The sequence below is a fragment of the Mangifera indica genome, chromosome 11, assembly GCF_011075055.1.
Source record: "Mangifera indica cultivar Alphonso chromosome 11, CATAS_Mindica_2.1, whole genome shotgun sequence".
Taxonomy (NCBI): domain Eukaryota; kingdom Viridiplantae; phylum Streptophyta; class Magnoliopsida; order Sapindales; family Anacardiaceae; genus Mangifera; species Mangifera indica.
The window spans coordinates 12,718,208-12,739,458 of record NC_058147.1 but is presented as its reverse complement, the minus strand read 5'-3'; the positions used below and the strand labels follow the sequence as shown (position 1 = coordinate 12,739,458).

The following is a 21,251-nucleotide window of genomic DNA, read 5'->3' as shown; positions in this document are numbered from 1 at the left end:
AGAATGATAGTTATATGTTTGATAAAAATGAAATGCCACAAGCACCCCTCTCCTTCATAGCTACTTGCTAAACCGTTAGATCCCCTATCTGTCTTGCTACTCACTTTTACCTACAAAATAAACGAAAGGGAATACTTGAATAAATCTCAGTAAGTGGTGACTTTTCGACACCCAAAACTAATAAGAATAAACTAATGTTAAAACTTGCATTCCATCCGTAAACTGAATATGGTCACACTATGACATCCTGGTGCCTTAACATGGATCATTCACAAAAACTAAGAAAACCTAAGTTGGAATTGGCATATTTGATGCCCTAGTGAAAGCCATTATCACGTTTTGTGCACATGCCAAACAACTTATTGGGCTAACCAATTGGAACACTCTAATTACACGAAGAAATTTCTAAAAGTAACTTCTTCCTTTACCACATAAGCTAATCAACACTACTGACTAACCATCCAAATATGATTGCTACTTGGGGTACATATGCGGTGCATCCTGTTAATCATGTTAGGGATATCTAACAGTCACATCTTTACCGTACACACTTGAACTAAACTAGATGGTTATATGCCTTTGTGCTAAGTGCATGATGCATCTTATGGGTATCTAGCCCTATTTGCCTTCACAACTCCTGTCACTTATGCATATAGCTGGTGACTATCTAATATATGACAATAGCCTTAAGGTTGTTAACTTTTGACCTAGATTTGACTCGGTATGAACTTGTGCCATCGACCACGTAGTCAGGCACCTACATTAAGTCTTTCTTGAATTTTTCATTCTCTAATTGTTCATTATTATTCTTGCTTAGCTCTTGCCATCTATGCACTTAGCCTAGGGGTATAATCATCTTTTGTCTTTGTCTAAGGGTATACAATAATTGTTTCTCCACCCATACCTGTGTGCCTCCTAACCCATATGCACGGGACATGTGTCACTCAACACATGGTAGCAAGTACTCATTGGGAGATGCCTTAGACACACTCCTATGCACAATGATCCATATGTCTTTAGCCACACACGTCTTCCCTTAAAACAAGCGTGAAAATCTCAAACTTTCAAAATTTTTGGAATAACACACGAGTGTGTATGGAGCCATACACGATCGTGTGTCACGATCTAAAAATCATGTCTTAAGGGTTTCTATAGTACACAGACATAACACAAGCACTATAACCATACCACCAAGTTTTGACCATATCTTTAAAGAGCCTTAAACAGGTACACATATTGGAAAACATGCATTACAACTTATATACAATCATTTCTAGGCATTATTGCATTATCAGGCCAAAACACATAACATTCATACCATAATCATGCTGATATGATTCTTGGATGTATACACATAAATCAAATAGTCTCTTCCGCACCTACTCTACTAAAATCCATCACAGACATGTAAGAACATACAACACATTACTGCTCATATGTATGTCAACTTTAATTTCATCAAATCTATACAATCAAAAGGCTAGGCAAGCATATGCCCATTACAATTGCATATTAAATCAAACATATCATATAGATCATCATTATTATATCTAAACAACCCTAAATCATGTGTGTAACAATAAAACTCTAAAATTTCATGATCAAACAAGGGAAGTCACACCACTTACTTGGATTCTAGTGAAAACACTTTCCTTGCGTGGCTATAGTGATTTTGATTATTGATGGCGACTCCTCTGATGATGAAATTATTCCTTCTCTCTCTCAGAATCTTTGCTTTTCATGGTTGTGAATGATAATGTGAGAGAATTAGGGTTATCATATTTTTATTTTAAATCCAACACACAATACATGGGTGTGTATAGGTCATACACGGTAGTGTATCAAGTTGTATAACTAGAGCAACTTCCTATTTCACTGTGATTACAATTTGATAGTTTAAGTTTTTGTTGACCATACACGGCCATGTGTGCTTTCATACACTAGCGTGTAACTTTGAAAATTATTAATCACCAAATTTTAAACTAGAGAAAAAAATTGAAATGCCTTTGGGATTACCTGTGGGTGTTACACCATGGAAGTCCATTGGTCTTCGTCTTCTCATGAATCATCTTCACCAATTTGTCTCTTTAATAGAAAGAGAGAGCACCAAACCATTAATTTAATTTTATTTGCTAAATTCACTTTTGGAATACCCTTTGACATAATTATTTAATTTCAGTAAATATGTGATATTACTTATTCATACAGATTAAATGAGTGTTTATAATTTAAACATTTATTTACACATAACACGTCACTTCAAGATAATTACCGCTAGAAGATGCTTCTGAAAAGGAGTGTTACATTTTGATTATTAGTAGTTGCATAGATAAAAGGTAAGTATTTTCAACCAATTATCTTACAAGTGAGCCTAGTAGTGAGAATTGCTATCTCTAGTGAAAATTTTGCCTTAACACTCAATATTAGTGGTTATAAAGAAAGAAGAGAGAGAGAATTGGATGGAAGATGCATGATTTTTTAAATTATATCTAATTGTTAAAATTTAATAAATAAAATTACTTAAATATTTACTATTAAAGTTGATGAAAAAAATTAGATAAAAGTAAAAATTTTATTGTTTTTCAACATTAAAGGTGGAAACTTGTCATTTTGATATAATTCGGATGGAAAATAGTTATTCTCTCTAATTAATTAGTATAGAAACATATTTTTCTTTTAAGTATTATCTTGGAAATCCCGGCAATTTCTTAGTATATGAACCCATCACTCAGAAAATAATGTGGTGGACCCTTTTAAAATTTTAATTAACGGAAAAAATGGTTCTATGAAGCAAAAGAGAAGGAGCTGCTTCTTATATAAATAGAGTGAAAGTATAAGCTATCTTTCAAGTCGCAGTGAGCATAGGTATTATAAATCAAGTAAGATGGATTCAAAATGGTTATGGGTGTGCATAGTATTGATGTTGGTGTCATTAGAAGGGTGGTGCAGTGAGGGTTGTTGGGAGCAAGAGAGATTTGCTCTCTTGAAACTTAAACACTTGCTTTCTTCTGAGTTCAACAATCTGGAGAACTGGGTGGAGAATTCTGAGTGCTGTGAATGGGAAAGGGTTGAGTGCAATAATAAAACAGGCAGAGTGATTAAACTTGATCTTGGTGGTTTACGACGTTTGGAATATCTAAACCTTTCTCTGTTCTCTCCCTTCCAACAGCTAGAGTCTCTTGACTTAAGTTCGAATAATAGAATAGCCGGAGTTGCTACAAGCGAAGGTGAGAATCATTCATGGCTCATAAATTTAATAAGTTATACATGTTGGTAGAAACGAAAAATAAAGGAGTCCACAAAAATGTTCAATAAGCTGCGAGTTTTTTTTTCTCCTAGAAGACTAAATTTTAACTTATATATGCAGGTTTTGAAAGGCGATCGGGGTTGAGTAACTTAACGTCTCTCAGTTTAGGCTACAACTTCTTCAATAATAGCCAACTACAAGGATCTGTCAACTTTCAAGGTAATTAAGTTTACATCTCATATTATATTCAAGGTAACCAACTACTATGCGAAATGTTTCTTTTTTTTTCTAACGAAATTGTTTGACTTATTTCAGATTTCAATAACTTGGAGTTTCTGGATTTAAGTGGTAACTTCCTCAATAATAGCGTCTTATCATCAGTTGCTAAGCTGCCATCATTAAAAACTCTTAAATTAGGAAGAAATATACTGAAAGGAGCCATTGATCTTCAAGGTAAGTTTGCTTCTCCCATATTAATTTGCAGATTTATGAGAACTAAATTAATGGGTCTAATTCCTTTTACTCTGTTTAAACTCTTCTCAGGATTAAATTATTTGACCAAGTTGGAGGTGTTGGACATGTCCGGAAATGAGATTGACAAATTCGTGTTGTCCAATGGTAAGATCATATCAATATATTTCATCCGGAAATTATAATCATGAGTTTGTTTAATTACTAAACGGATTATATTTCATCAGGAAATTATTTTCTATTCTTCATTTTTTCAATAAATCATGATTAATGATGTGAGTATTGAATTAAGAGTTCATCCGATATTCATCTTCAGAGTTAATGTCTTTTTTTAAAACTAAATCATGATTAATGATGTGATAAGTTATATATCTATGTTAAATAAATTGTCAATTCACATTTTTTCAGCAATCTTCAGGAAAATTCTTAGAATAATCAGCTTAATTAGCTGAATGGGAAAGAAAGCTACGTGGTACGATTTTTTTTTTTTTTTGGTTGCAGTGAAATTGTTTGATAAATTGCAGATTTCAACAACTTAAAGGTTTTGGATTTAAGTGAAAACATCCTCGATAAGAGCATCTTATCATCTCTTGCTAACCTCTCATCATTAAAAGCTCTCTACCTATCTGGTAATAAACTGAAAGGAGTAGTTGATCTTCGAGGTAAACTTGCTTCTCTCGAGTTTGTGATTTATGATATCTTTAACTAACAAATTTAGGCCGGAAAAGTATGTCATGTGCTGAAACTGAAATCTCCAAATTGAAATTCATTCCTCAATTTCTATGATTTGGGATTGTATAATCCTTAATTCAAAATTTTCAATCTATAATTCTGATTAAAATCCTTAATTCAGAATTAAAATTTTCTGATTTAAGTTTTAGAAAATTCAGGATTTATGCCCTAATGCATTTAACTTTGATACCACATATAAAATTTATTATAAATGAATTAAATATAAAATCATATGCAATCTTAGTTTCACAAGATCTACACATTGGGTATAAAAGTATTGAACAAATTCTTTAGATTTATGAGAATACGAGAAATGCCACCGTGATCTTTGAATTTGTAACACCGTTAGAAATTACATTCATAGGAATAATTGATCTTTCACTTTTATACAGACAACTTTCAATGCAAAAAAGCATACTACTTAATTTTAGAGTGAGATTTAACTAATATATATGGTTAGTTAATGGATTTTTCCGTAAAAAAATCCAATAATTCTTAACTCTTACACTAGTGATGTCTTTTTAGACTATTATTTTTAAATATATTTAATTTATCCTTATTTGATAGCTTAAAATTATCTAAACTATGTTGGATTATTTAAATATCTAATTTTATTTAATCAAATTTATAATTAATGCTAGTGCAGGTAAGGGAATTTTCTAAGATGCTTATCCCATGTTATTTTGTAGATATAGGAGAACTAAATTAATGGTTCTAATTCCTTTTACTCCATTTAAACTCTTCATAGGATTACATAATTTGAGCAACTTGGAGGAGTTGGACATGTCCAGCAATGAGATCGACAAATTTGTGCTGTCCAATAGTAAGATGACATAAATATGATTACCCTTTGCGGTTCATCTTATTATTAATATCTAGCAATAAGATTTTTTTTTATTGCTTTAATCAGAAAATAAAAGCTTTTAATTACTTTTGTATTTTCATAGTATAATAATGAGTTTGTTTAATTACTAAACGACTTATACTTCATCAGGAAATTATTTTTTATTCTTTATTTTTTTCAATAAATTAGATATGTGAGAATTGAATTAGTGTTCATCCGGTAGTCATCTTTTTTTTTTTTTTTAAAAAACCAAATCACGATTAATGATGTGATAAGTGATATAGCTATGTTAAATAAATTGTAAATTCACATTTGTTTGAGCAATCTTTTGGAAAATTCTTAGAATAATCAGCTTAATTGATTAACTGAATGGGAGAGACTGCAATGTGCCATGTCTTATTTTTGTTCTAGTGAAATCGTTTGATAAATTGCAGATTTTAACAATTTGGTGTTTTTGGATTTAAGTAAAAATGAGTTCAATAATATCACCTTATCATCTCTCATTAATCTCTCGTCATTAAAAGCTCTTTATCAGTTTAATAATCAATAAAATTATGTGTACCCATTTTTTGTATACAATTTTTGTATACAGATGAGGTGTTATCATGTAATTGGATGTTTCTTTATCATATGATGACACATGTTTTAAAATCACCTAATTACATGATAACACATCACTGTATACATAAATTGTATATAAAAAATGGGTACATATAGCATTGCTCTTTAATAATAGACTGAAAAGAGTTATTGATCTTCGAAGTAAACTTGCTTCTCACTTTTCCGTCGAGTTTATGATTGATAACATCTTTGACTAATAAATTTAAATTCCTTCTTATTATTTTTCTTTAAAGTTTAGAATTATTGATAGGGAAAACCTGTCGCAATGTGTATTAATTTTAGAATTAATTACTCTTTCAGAATCAGATTCTTTCAGCAACTTACAAATGTTGGACATCTCTGGAAATATAATTGACAACTTTGAGGTTCCAAAAGGTATGGTGTCCAGTATAAAATTGTGTTATCCGTTATTTAAGTTCATTCCACATCATTTAATTTGGTTTCATTTACAGATCATACAGGCTCCAGAAAGCTGGTAGCCCTTTATTTAGGGGGTATCACTAGTAATAATGGAAGTGCTCTATTAGAATCACTAGGCTCATTTCCACTCCTGAACACAATTGATCTTAAATATAGCATTTTATATGGATCATTGACTACTACTCAAGGTGAGTTAAAATTGCAACATTTAGGAATATAATATCTATTATATTATGTTGTAATTTCCAATAACTTGCTTTCTCCATTTCCAACAGAGTTGCAGAATTCGACCAGCGTGAAATTCTTACTTATGGATGGTTCTACTTTCCATATAAGCCTTCTACAAAGCATTGCATCTTTTAGTTCGCTTGAAACTTTGTCAATGGCATTTTGTAAGTTCAATGGTGTTTTGAATGTTAAAGGTAAATCTCAGAACCTATTCTCCTTTGAGTTCTTTTTAACAAGTAATTCCAATAGAAAACCTAAAAGTGAAAAGGTTGTTGATCTCTTTTCCCATAAGAGTTTGAAAGTATATGAAAATTTTTTTAAATTAATCATACACCATTTCTAGAGAAAGAACAAAAAAACCTTGACACTATTATACATACACTAAATACATGATTTATGGTACCAACTAAATAATTTGAGGTTATACAAATAGTACCATACCATTACAGTCTAGATTTTCTCAAGTGGGTGAGACCCAAGGTTCAAGAGCAAAATTTTAAAATTTTTAAAGATTTATTGAAATCGCCAATCTATTTTCAAAAATGATGTCGTTGACTTAAAAAAAAAACTCATTGTAATTCATTTTTTAATCAAAACATCGTGGAACTTTCAAAATTTAAACCAGATACATAATGAAATAATTGGAATCTTAAATCATCAATTTTGGAGAACTATAGACACAATAACGTAGTTTTGAAAAAAGAATACACTGCTAAATCCAATACTTAAGAGTTTAAGTTTTTGGGTGAAATTAAAGGCTAAGGTTTGATACAAACTCAATTTCCCATTACGAATTTTTAAAAATTAAAATATTTATTCATCTAATAAATTTCATTGTTATCATTAAGAGTAAAATTGTCATTTATTAAAATATTTAAAAAACTAAAAATTTATCATATTTTTTCCTTTTTCAAGTTTAAAAACTAACAATTTTTCCATTCGAAGTTTGAAAATTCAATACTTCCTCCTAAAGTTTATTAACCATCACTGCTGGCAGTTAGAGACAACAGTAGCAACGTTCTCCCTCCCTCCCTCTTGACTTCTCTCTTTGTCACGCTCTATTTCTTGCCATCATCGACTGACGAAATAGGCCAATGATGATGAATTATTCATTTTCAAACAAAAACGTGATTTAATAGTTAATAGGTGAAAAATAGGTTTGCATCAAACCTTGGGTGGGACATAGTTATTTGGCTGAAATTAATTTAAAAGTATCTGTAAGAAGCCTAAAATGAAACACAAAATTGGGCTTCAATAAAAAATCAGTATGCAGATGCGACTTTCGAAATTCAAGCTGACAGAAGTTCAAAGCGTAGAGTTTCACACCAATTTAATGTTATAGACCTACCCATAAAAATATTACGGCCAAAGAGTTATTTCCCATCTAAGTTTTAATATAGAGATAAATACATATTTTTAAGATTTTAAAAATTTAAACACCTTCTCACAAGTAAATTTTTATTAAAAATCTCAGTTAGATGTAGGGGTAAAATTGTTATTTATTAAAAAAATTTAAAGTTTTATCACATTTTTCTTTTTAGATTTAAAAATCTCACAATTTTTCTTTCTACCCAAAGTTTCCAGGTTTTTAAAAGTGACTATTTCACCTTAAAATCCTCAAGTTTTTTTTCTCCCCTCTCTGGTGAACATCTTCAGTAGCGGCAACTATTTGAAAACAAGATAGAGAGTTAGTTCTGTAGTAGACAAATCTTCGTCTCCATCAACAAAAAAATGATATCTCTTCATTGACATAGACAAAGAGATAAAAAGTTTTTCATTTAAACCCGTGGAAGAAAATATGATAATATTTAAAATTTTTTAATAAATAATGCTTTTATTTCTAACCGTAATTGAGATTTTTAATAAAAATTTGATTATAGATGAGTATTTAAGTTTTTGATATCCCACAAATATATATTTATCTTTACATTAAAACTTGAATGGGAAATAGTTCTTTTGGCCAAAAATTACAGCAACTAACGTTAATTTCATATCATGTTATTCAAATCAAATTTGTAGGAAAGATTCCGATGGCAACACAACCCCACACATAACTGCTCATAATAAAAAAACACCAAAAATAAACAAAAATTAAAAAAGAAAAAAGAAAAAGATCTTAAATAAAATTGATTGTACCTTCAACTGGCCTTCATGCTACTTCAACAACCTAAAACCCTCAGTTGGAAACCAGGATTGCAAAACTTACACATCACTCCATAACCACACTTCCTTTCAACCCAATAAGCACACACTTTCTCTGTCTTCCTCACTATATGATTAATATTTGCAAAAGAGTTAATACAATTTCTTCACTGCTTCAATAGCATCATTTCAATCAGCAGCCCTGAGTGCTAAACCACCTGCAACCTTAGAAACATCTTTGTAAGAAATTCCTCTGAAAACAATAATAGGCACCCGTCAGAAACAACGACTTAAGCAAGCACTCCTGGATTTAGGCTAGCCCACTTTGATGTGGGTTTCCCATCAGCGACTTAAGCAATTGCCAAGCTGATGAAACATTAGACCAGAGATGAGTGAGAAACATTTCATGTGGCCCAAGTCATCCCAACTCATTTAATAAAGGTGACAATATATACTCAAAAATTCCTTATCTTTATATACTCAAAAATTCCTCTCCTGGCTCTCCGAAATCTTCTTTGTGTTTTCCGTTCTTTATAAATCGATGCGCTCAATCGCTGGAATGAAAAAAGAAAAAATAATGCTTGTATTTTCATTTCATAACAAAATAAAACATAGGGTTGGATAAACAACCAACTTTTTAATCTGTTATGATCCTTACCTTAATTCTAAACTAACCTAAAGAATTTAATATATCAATTGCCACCCCAATTTATCCAAATGATTATATGATTATGACCCTTTCATTCAAACCTTAAAAAAAAAATGGTGCATTAATAATTAATAACAATTTAAATATTAAGGATGTTGTATCATGTAATTCAGTGATATTATCTTTAATTTTAAATCATCTTATATAGTTGAAAATCTTTTCAGCAAAATTAATGATTTGTTCATCTTACATATCTCTAGAAATTTAAATGTTATTTTGTTAATTATTGCAGGTTTTATTAATTTTAGGAGCTTGACAGACCTGTACATGGATGGAGCTACTATAGACAGGAACTTTCTTGGAGTCGTTAGATCCACGTATTTGGAATTTTTATATATGTCTCATTCTGGGCTCAATGGCACTTTCCCTAATCAAGGTTAATAACCCTTCATTTTTCTCCAGTCCAAAGTAAATTATTTTTTAACTAGAAATAGTAATTGACTTTATTTAATTTTTATGAAATACATGTATGTATTATTCATCATGAACAAAATTTTTAAGATCGATCCGATCAGTTTCAATAGTGGATTAAATTGAAGAAAGGTAAAAGAAAATTTATCATGCCTGCAACATGTAGATATGAAGACATGGATTTATTAATATATTATGCTAATTTAATCCTCTATTCATATTTAAAATTGAAACAATGCATTTGTTATTCATTCCAGGGCTTTGTGAAAGTGTGCAACTGCAGGAGGTGTATATCCATGATAATGAGCTACAAGGTGTTTTGCCACAGTGCTTTGCAAATTTGACTTCCCTTCATATACTAGATGTCTCTTCTAATCAATTTAGCGGAAACATCCACTCATCTCCCCTCAAAGGACTCACCTCCCTGCAAGAACTTAGACTTTCAAACAATCAGTTTGAGATCCCAATTTCAATTGAACCATTTTTCAACCTCTCAAAACTGAAGATATTTTATGGTGGACATAACCATATATATGCAGAACCTGAATCACATTCGTTGGCTCCAAAATTCCAGTTAAGTTCTATCATATTGCTTGGTTATGGAGATGTTGGCACATTTCCCAAATTCCTTTACCATCAACATGACTTGCATAAGGTTGATCTCTCTCACTTAAACTTGACAGGAGGATTTCCAAATTGGTTGCTAGAGAATAACACAAAATTAGAAGTACTTCGTCTGGTCAATAATTCTCTTTCAGGGCCTTTTTTATTGCCTTTTTATACTCATATGCATTTAATAACCTTAGACATTTCAATCAATTCCTTCCATAGCCATATTCCAGTAGAACTTGCCACATATGTTCCATTAATGGTATCTTTAAACTTTTCAAAAAATGTATTCAATGGAAGAATTCCCTCTTGTTTTGGTGACATGAAGGCATTGGAGATTTTGGACTTATCCAACAACAACTTGTCAGGTGAGATACCTGAACACTTGGCCACAGGTTGCCAGTCATTAAAAGTCCTTGCATTATCAAACAACAATTTGGAAGGCCATATATTCTCGAAGAGCTTTAACTTGCCACTTCTATTTGGTTTGCAATTGGAAGGAAATAACTTCACTGGGCAAATCCCAGAAAGCTTGTCCAATTCTTCTATGTTAGAGGCGCTATATTTAAGTGATAATCATCTCTTTGGTAGGATCCCAAGATGGTTGGGAAATATGTCACTTTTGATAGATATTACAATGGCTAAGAATCAATTTGAAGGTACAATTCCCACTGAGTTTTGCCAACTTGAAAATCTTGAAGTCTTGGACCTTTCAGAGAATAATATCTCTGGGGAATTGCCATCTTGTTTCACGTCAATTAAACAAGTTCACTTATCTAGAAATAGGTTGCAAGGACTATTAAGCAATGCATTTTATAATAGCACTTCCTTAGTGACGTTAGATCTTAGCTATAATGGCTTAGAAGGTGTCATTCCAAATTGTGTTGGCAGCCTTTCTCATTTAAGATATCTTATCTTGAATAACAATAATCTGGATGGTGGACTTCCGATTCAATTGTGCCAGTTGAATCGATTACATTTGATTAATCTTTCTCATAACAAGCTATCCGGTCATATTCCATTTTGCTTGGACAAGACTGCACTTCATGAAGGAGATTATGATGATTTATCTTATGGTTTTGAAGATTCCCCAACGATGGTAAATAATGGGTCAAGTTCTCCACCAAGAGAAATAGTAGAGTTCACAACGAAGTATATGCCTTACTCATATCAAGGGAGAATACTTAGCTATATGTCTGGAATTGATCTTTCTTGCAACAACTTAACAGGCAATATTCCTCATCAGATCGGAAACCTCACTGGAATACTTACACTAAATTTTTCTCATAACAATTTAAGTGGTTCAATACCAGATACATTTTCAAACCTTAAGAAAATTGAGAGTTTGGATCTTTCTTACAATAACTTGAATGGAAAAATCCCTCCTAAACTAGTGGAGATCTATACTTTATCTGTTTTCAGTGTGGCTCACAATAATTTGTCTGGTAAGACTCCTAAGAGTATTGCACAATTTGCAACTTTTGGGGCAACGAGCTATGAGGGAAATTATCTACTTTGTGGATTTCCATTACCTAAAACTTGTGAGACAATTGGATTACCAACATTAAAGTCGACACCTTCTTCAATTGAGACAAGAAAAGATAGCAGCTTCATTGACATGGATATATTCTATATTAGTTTTACAGTGTCTTATGTAATTGTGCTCATAGGGGTTTTTGTTGTTTTGTATATTAATCCCTATTGGTGTCAAACATGGTTTTATCTTGTTGAGACATGGATGATCTCATGCTACTACTTTGTTGTAGACAATTTGTCTCCATAAGAATTTCATGTCATGGAAATATGTATTTTGATTATGTTCACACTTAAATAAATATTTTACTTTAATAATCAAATTAAAATGGTGTTGTCAATTCCAAATAAAATATAGTTCTCTAAAATTATGTGAGATGCATCAACTACCATATTATTAATATATTCTTTATGACAAATCCTACAATAATTTTTTTCTACAATATTTTAAATAAACAAATATCAAGATAGTGATATAAATCAAAACTCTTATAATAAAATGGATGGATGATTCCACATTTTAGTGTCTCTCTTCAATATTTTTAATTCTTTACGTAAACTTAAACAAGCAATTCACTGTTAATAATTCCAAAATATGTACACTTTCAAACTTTTTAACCAAATTGTATAGTTTCTTGAAAACTTCTACCTCATTAATTCTACAATTAAAGTTACTTTCCATTGAAGTTCAATTCGCTTCCTTCTTAAACATGTCAAATGAAAAAATTTGAAATAATTCTATTACTTTCATTATGTGGTCAAATAGTCATTTTGGGAATCAATCATTGAAGTATGACCAGATGCGATGATTAGTAGATGATGACCAATAAAATCTAATTCAAAGTATAAACATCTCAATAATCGACTAGTGACAAGGCGACTTTAACTCAACAATAAAGGTCTCACCCGGATTCTACAAGACGAACATCCTCATAATGATCAACCAACAAGACATTAACTTCTCTCATAAACAAGATGTCATTTATATAGACATAATTCCCTCTCATTTACATTCAAATTACATATTAAGATCCTAATCTATGAGAGTTTTAAATTTACTTTTCCCACCAAGTATATAAACAAATGTAGGATAGAAAAAGTGACAGGAAACAACCACAGGAGGCATTACAACTACACATTCTCCATTGTAATATTCTTGTACTATACTATAACACCCATAAGCATGTTTAAGGGTATTTTGGTAAATTAATATCATGTATCAGGTAAATGAGATGATTTTCTATAGAAATTATATTAAGTACTATAGAAAAAAAATGCAATATGAAACAACTATTTGATTTGGACAAATGCTTGTTCCAAAGCAATATATCATTTTAAGTGATGAACAATCATAGGCGGTTTTAAGATTAACTGCCTTGATGGAATTCCTACTGGATAGTGAAGGTTACTGGATAATCGTAGTTTTGAAAGAGAGGGACACATGATCTTAGTGGAGATAACCATCTTGAATGCTCTTTTAGAAGAGGGGGAACACATATTTTGATAGTTATTTTCAACAATGTACATAAAAGAGTCTCGTTTCTAAAAGAATGTTACACATTTTAAACATTTTAGTTCACATAAAAAGTTGAGAGCAAGATTTTAACAAGATATTCTAGATTCAAGGATCCGAAGTATCCAACTTGAAGAATTATTGATATCTTCAGATAAGAGGTAAATAGAATATCACTCTTTTGCATAAGAGTATGGATGTTGCATGAAATACATGTGTAATGTTGTTTAATAACTTACGAAATAATATGTTGTTGAATTGATGTTGAACATGATAATCCTCATAGTGAAACATGATTTTAAGATTGTATTGATGGCGAAATTGTTGATTTTATGATATGATTATACTTGTGGTTGATATATTGGAATTATTGCATTGTTAGAATGGATTTTCATGTTTTAAGATGGTATATGTAATAACATTAAGAAAAGGGAGATTATATGACCTTTAGATAGCTTAGAGACATGAATTTGGGATTGAAATCGTAGAATTTTTCTTATAAAAATAGTATATCAAAATTTGTAAATATAATGAAATGCAAGTTTCCAAGGTCAGGGACTATTGTTCTTTCAATTGAAGAAGTTATGTTGGGTAGTCGTTCGTAGAGAGTGAATGCTTGTTATAGAATTTATAGAAGTTGCTATTATATCCCTATGCAATTGAAGAAGTTTTGTTTTTTGTCTTTTCTCTTTTTTATTAACATCTTTATCTCTTTCTCTTTATGTCTTTTTCTTTTTCTTTTTGTATTTATATATATATATAAAACACACATATACATGTGAAAATATATATATATTTAGAATGGAAAATATCTCAAAACAAAGTCATAAGACATAATTACCCCTAGAACATACCTGAGGGTATTACAGTAACTCAAAGACATTAGTAGGTCTAGACCAATTTAACATAGTTTGGATTTTTCCTTGGTCCACCTTAATCCCTTGAGAAGTTATAATATGCCCTAAATACTCTATTTCTTGTTGGCCAAATGCATACTTGCTAAATTTGATGAAAAATTAATTATGTCTTAATAATTCAAAAGTTTTTTGAACATGTTCAAGATGCATGGTCCAATTGGGGCTATAGATTAAGAAATCGTCAAAGAAAACAAATACGAATTTTCATAAGTAAGGACGAAATATGGAATTCATAATAGCTTGAAATGTGGATGGGGCATTACATAAACCAAAGGGCATGACAAGGCCATTATGTGTTTGAAAAGTAGTTTTATGCACATCTGTGGGATGGACTTGTACCTGACGATATCCAGCCTATAAATCGAGCTTAGTAAAATATCAAGTTCCATGAAGCTCATCAAGCATGTCATCAATAGTTGGGATGGGAAATCAGTCTTTTATGGTAACGACATTAAGTGCTCGATAATCCGTACAAAAACGCCATGTTCTATCTTTTTTTTAACCAATAAAACAGGAAATGAAAAAGGACTCGTACTATATCGTATTAGCCCCAACTGTAACATGTTATAAACTTGTTTTTCAATTTCAACTTTTTGAAAATGAGCATACCTGTAAGGCCTTATGTTGACAGGTTCGATGTCATCCTTTAAGTTAATATGGTGATTAATCTCCCTTGTCGGTGGCAATCAATTTGGCTCCTGAAATAAATCCACAAACTTCTCCAAAATCTATTGTACCTTGGGGTGGACATCTTGCGTTAAAGGTTTAACAGAGCTTTGCAGACAAATGGCAATTATTGAGCTCCTCTGCCATACCTCTTTAGATATAGTCTTCTTTGAATCATTATGAATTTAATGTGAGTCAATCCTTTGCAACTTGTGAGTTTGGTTATTCCACTAGAATTTCATTATAAGTTGTTTCCAATTGCACACTACGGTTCCCAACTGTTCTAACTAATAGACTGCTAGCACCACATCCAACCTAGTCAATGGTAAGGCATATAGAGTGAGGATGAAGGGAATACCTTGGAGCAGAACTTGGACATTTTCAAATTTCCCATGACACTGCAATGGTTGGCTATTAGCAACCTTTACATTGAAAGGTTTGGTAGGTGTTACTGGTAATTGTAGCAGGGTGGCCATCCTTTCACTAATAAAATTGTGGGTGGATCGACTGTCAATTAAGACAATCATTTCATATTGCCTAATCTTTGTTGTTACGCGCATGGTCCGATAGACTGACCATCCTGAAAGTGTATGTAGAGAAATTTCAGGTTGAGCCTCCATTTGGGTTTTGGATTCCTCCTCATCTTCGGAATAATGGCTGCTAGTTCTAATAAAGGAGTTGTGGTCTTTCGCACCTATGACTAGGTGTAAACTTCTCATCATAGTTAAAGCAAAGACCTTGAGTTCCACGCTTCTACATTTCTTCCCATGTAAGTCATTTTTGTTACACCAGCTGCAGGTGGATTAAATGGTCGAACAATTTTTTGTTGCCTGCTCATTTGTTCATCCTTCATTCGGGCAAGGCTAATAGCTTCCTTCAAAGTTTGTGGTTTAAACATACGAATGTCATATGCTATCTCCGCCTTAAGTCCTCCCATAAACATTCCCACTAGAGCTTTTTGAGTCCAACCTCCTACCTTATATCGTTCAAATTCCTTCTAGTAATCTCACAAAGAATCGGTCTGCTTGATCTTTAACAATGCTTCGTCAAAATTCTCACAGTCAGTGGGTCCAAAACAAGCCCAAAGTTCTTCTTTGAAAACTGCCCATGTTAGTTCTTGCCTCTCTTCTTTGTAAGCTCGGTGTAGCCATTGCCACCACTAATTAGCTTCACCTTCAAGGTGGAATGACACCAAAAAGACTTTTTGTGCTACTGGTGTGGCCTGATATGTTGAACCATTTTGTTGGGTCATCACCTGAGAATCATAGAAACTCAAGTTTCGCAAATTTGGATGAGAACATTTGGCGTTCCCCTTCAACATTATCTTTGAACTCATCTCTGTTGTGGTGCGATTGACCATTGCGATCATTAGTGTTGCTGTGAGATTCTTCTTTGTTGGAGAGCAACACCTCGGACAGCTTGGTAAGGGTTTCTTCCATGTGGCACAACTTGTCGACAAGACCAAGCTCCATTCGATTCATGCCTTGTAGAAGTCCTCCTTACCCAGCGTCCAAATTTTCAATTCTTTCTTTGTTGGTTGTCATGATGATGAAAGCTCTGATACCACTTATAGTTCCCAATCAAAACTAAATAGATTTTTTGTTGTAAACAATATTCTTCACCCCACATCAACTGGAAAAGAGTTTAAATACAAAAAGGAATTAACTACTTTTCCTAATTCTCAGATAAAATCTCTGAGTGCGTACATGTTTCGGACCATGTCTTGCATGTCCCCTGTAGACGTTCCATGCATTTGCGTGTCCCCTGTACGTGTTCCATGCATTAATCAAGGTATTTTAGATTTTTAATGGGCACTTTCTTGGACCCCCTTGGCTCATCAGTTACCAGCATGAAAAACAAAAACAGTAGATGGACAGACGATGTTTTCAGAGTTCCACAGACCAGTCCCCCTGTGGCTGGCTCAAAGAGATATAGAGCCAATATCTATTACGTTTATTAAATTATCAAGATCATGAATCAATCATGAACAAAGCTCATGTTCTTATGTTTTGATCTGGGTTCGAATTTCTCTGTTTCCTTTTTCTTTGATTGTCATTTCATCTACTTTTAGTCTGGTTTAGTCAGTTGCTATTATTTATCAGATTCTGGAAAAGAAGAAAACATCAAGATGAAGAGCGGTTAAGGCGAAGCGAAGAGGGCTTCTGTGGATGTGCATATGAAGATGAAAGGGGTGTGTGTTTGTTGCAAAGGGTACTTGGACGATCACCTGATGCTTCTTGTATCTGTGTACGGTTGTGAAGTGGATGATTTTGTTCATGGAGATAGTACAATTCCTCTGCGTAGATGAGTTTTTCTTTTACTTTTTTTTTATTTTTAGTGTGAGAAGTAATTGTAAAAATTGGGCTAACACCGGAACTATAACATGAGAAAGTTCAATTTTAGTTTTATGTTAGAAATACTTGATTAGTTGCTGTCAAACTTTCAGAAAATTTCTTTTATTTGGTTGATTTCTATAAACTTCGCAAAATAATATACGATGGATCGATGTTTATTGAACTTTATGTTAACAAAAAAATTGTGATAATTTTGAATTTGAGGAAAGGCTTTTCCAAAAATTAGTAAATTTAATAAATCTAATTAAGGTTTTGGTAAAACTGCATGTAAACAAGATTTCTAGGAATTACACATGAAAGAAATGAAACCCAAAAATTATAAAGAGGCGATTTTGGGGAAAAAGAAACAAAAAGAAAATGTGTATATTTATTGTGTATATAATACATTATTAAAATCTTTGATTATTTCAATATTAGTAGTATATGTAAATAAATAATAAATAAATTGCAATCACTATTCAAATCTTTTAATTATAATAATTAACTGATAAATATTTAAATTTTTTTAATTAATTGATATAATTTTATCAATGAATTAATAGTTGACTGGTATGGTGACTGCACAAAAGTATCTTATTTTTCATCTACTGATAAAAAATATCCTATTGTCAAAGCCTCAAGTAAAATTACTTCAAAAATTTTTTAAAATACCAAAATAACTCTTAACTACTTATATATAAACCATCAATTTTATACTTTTTTTCATATCATTCAAACTCTTACTTCTATTTTTATTTTTACTCAACATTTTATACTATAGGTATCTTTAAAAAAAATTCGTATTTTTTATTCAAATCAAATCATAAAATCAATTGTTTAAATCCAAAAATCTTAAACTAAAAAAGCGCTAAATTTTACTTTAATATATCAAACTAAACATAAAAATAATTCAAATAAGATAAAAAATTATTTACTTACCTTTTTTGTCATTTTTATTATTGAAAAACGTCAAAAATTCTATCTAAAAGTCAAAAAATCTGTCACCTGTCGAATTTGATTTGTGCACAGTTGAGCGGAAAAAATTATGGGTGAGGATATGAATATTTTTAGTTTTATATATAAGAGCATTTTTGTTATTTTAGATAAAGAAGATATTTTTGCTTAAGTATAAAAAAAGAGACAATTTCGCTTAAACATTTGATATTCAGGGTAATTAATATAATATCGCCAGTTATAAATATAAAAATAAGCTTATTAATAAATATTCAATCACTATTCATAATAATTGATTGGCCAGATGTCTGAAGGAAACTATATTGGTAGAAAGAAATGCAACAACGGTATTGTAACTGTTGAAAAGGGTCCTGTCTTTGATTAAAATTATATATTTATTTTTAAATTAATTATATTGAACTTTTTATAATTTGAACCTAATACTTATAATAATCAAATTGTGTATCGAAAATAAATTTTTTTTATCGTACATCATATCGTATTGTGTAATATATTTTTTAAAAATAAAATAATAAAGTATTAATAAAGTAATAAAAAATTTTAATTAATATGTTATCATTTTGAAAAATATCATAAACATTCTTAAAAATTTTAAATTTCTTATATACGTCCTTACGACTCCTTCTATAGTATCTCTCTCTAGATACAAATCTTTACCCATAATATTAACCTAAAGACACGTGTTAACTTATACCTTCTCTCCCAATATTTAATGTTTGAAGTCCACAAATACAATTCTTAAGTGCATAATCATAAACATAAATCTAACTAAACATAATTGATGTTCAGAGGTCCAAAATGACCAAAATGCCCCTAGCTATGTACAATGTCTCAAGCTAACCCGCTGGTTCTTCAATTGCCCTACTGATCTATAAACCTGCCTACAAAACCACAAAAAAAAAAACACAATGAATGAAAAACACAATAAGTTAGTGACCTCTTGACACCTTGTATACAACAATAATAATAATCATAAACCATATGTGTTTCATCCTCAATCTTTTTGTGGTATTCTCATATGTTTTCCTAGCATCCTAGATGGCTATTCAAATCATTTTAGCATCCAATGCCCATTCTCCAATGACAATGTTATCCCAGATGACTAATGTCTAACTATGTACATTGACATCTTAAACACCTAATAAAAATATGAGACATCCCAGATGTAAATCATAAAGTGCACATAGTACATTTGTTGATTGGGCTTCAAGCTAAGGATACCTAATCACAAGAGGAGTAAGACCTTAGGTCTATCTCAATATCAAACAATCATCTCGATGCTAAGATGCCCAGCGTCCGTGAGTGCATGAGTATCCCATATGCTAAGGCACCTCGCAATGATGCATAATAATCATACAAGTATCAAGGTCTCACAAGCTAGCTCTAATGTTTTCACAACCACATTATACATAGTTTCGTGGCTAGAATAAGGATATACATTGTTTTATATTTTCGACTTGAAATTGCTTTGGTCAGGGTTGTGTTGTCATCCACACAGTCTAGAATCCCCAAAGTATCCTCTATGTCATCATACACACAATTAGACACCTTAAAACATTATTCATGCTATCGTACACAAACTCATGCACCTTTGAAACATCGTTTGATTCACACTGCCTTTTTAGGGCCAACATCTTTAGGGCTGGATTCGAGTCGAGCCGAGCTCGGCTCGCAGCTAGCTCGGGCTTGGCTCGGTTTATTTATGGTCGGCTCGAGTTCAGCTCATTTTCGGCTCGGCTCGTTTACGGCTCGGCTCGTTTTTCCTATCAAAACGATATCATTTTGTATATATATATGGATTAAAAGACGTCGTTTTATATAAAAAAATTTTAAAAAAAATCTACCGAGCCAGCTCGAGCTTGGCTCATTTCGGGCTCGAACCGAGTCGAGCTGAGCTCGAGCTCGAGCTGGCTCGGCTCGAGTCTAGCCCTGAACATCTTATTATTATTGGGGTTGGTACCCTAGAGCCAATCCCCATGATGATATAAGTTCATGAATAAATATTATATTTGTAATTTACTATGACATTCTTTGTCTAGAAAATATATTAACATATACTTGACAACTTTCCTAAGAATAGTGGAATCGTGACAAAAGGATCAATTCTTGGCACATACTTGTGAGAACCTTATATTCATATTAGGGGACTATTCTTAAAACGTCCGTAAATTTGATATTACCATGACCAAGAGTATGAGTATTAATAATAGAGTTGTTATAGTGTTGAACGACCTCATCAAAAGATGATAAGAACCGTTTGGTAGTTTTATAGGTAAAATATTAGAAGCAACTATACAAGAATGAAATAAAGTAACATCAACGATTATGTAATTTGAGATACCTCTATCAACTATCCAAACTGAATTATTATAAGAGCTTAACATCGTACCTACAAAATTTGCTTGAGAAGTTTGAGTGTTAGGAAAAGACTTAAAAGTTTGACTTGATCAACTGTTAAAGAGGCCAAATTAGATGTAAGAGTCATTTTTGCTTCACTAGATGGTTTTATGCATGATTTGACAATGTCCTAGAGCCTTGATGAAATTGATGTCCTTGTGGATATCCACGCAATTTAAAGCACTCCTTTTTTGTATGTCCCTCCTTTTACAGTAAACAAAATCCTCGATTCTTTTGACTATTTTTGGAACCATTAGAATCTGATGCATAATTCATAGTAATGGATGAATGCGAAACGACAAAAGTATGTGTTAGAAACAATTAAACATATCAGGATCATAATCTGTGAAATCTGTAAATATGAATTTGCGTACCCGTTTCTGTTTTCGATGAAACGTCTTCGAATTCTACGCGAGGTGTTGACGTTAGTCTGTTTCTACGACGCCATTTGCCCACATACTGATTTCCATTTGGGAGACTAAT

At 31.8% G+C, this 21,251-nt stretch overlaps 1 protein-coding gene across 1 annotated transcript; it reads left to right on the top strand.

The window, feature by feature from the left end:
- Positions 1 to 2,884: 2,884 nt before the first annotated feature.
- Positions 2,885 to 12,217, top strand: LOC123228754 (receptor-like protein 14). The gene is made up of 10 exons (XM_044654213.1): positions 2,885 to 3,227; positions 3,368 to 3,466; positions 3,563 to 3,700; positions 3,791 to 3,865; positions 4,243 to 4,380; positions 6,216 to 6,290; positions 6,368 to 6,523; positions 6,611 to 6,757; positions 9,647 to 9,790; positions 10,083 to 12,217. Exons 1-10 carry the CDS (start codon positions 2,885 to 2,887, stop codon positions 12,215 to 12,217), a joined length of 3,450 nt encoding a protein of 1,149 aa, XP_044510148.1.
- Positions 12,218 to 21,251: the final 9,034 nt, after the last annotated feature.

Excerpts from the sequence above, each read along its gene's own strand:
- LOC123228754 (XM_044654213.1), top strand. The coding sequence starts at position 2,885 with ATGGATTCAAAATGGTTATGGGTGTGCATAGTATTGATGTTGGTGTCA. Across the intron at positions 3,467-3,562 it reads AGGATCTGTCAACTTTCAAG|ATTTCAATAACTTGGAGTTT; the intron begins GTAATTAAGTTT and ends GACTTATTTCAG. Across the intron at positions 3,701-3,790 it reads AGGAGCCATTGATCTTCAAG|GATTAAATTATTTGACCAAG; the intron begins GTAAGTTTGCTT and ends AACTCTTCTCAG.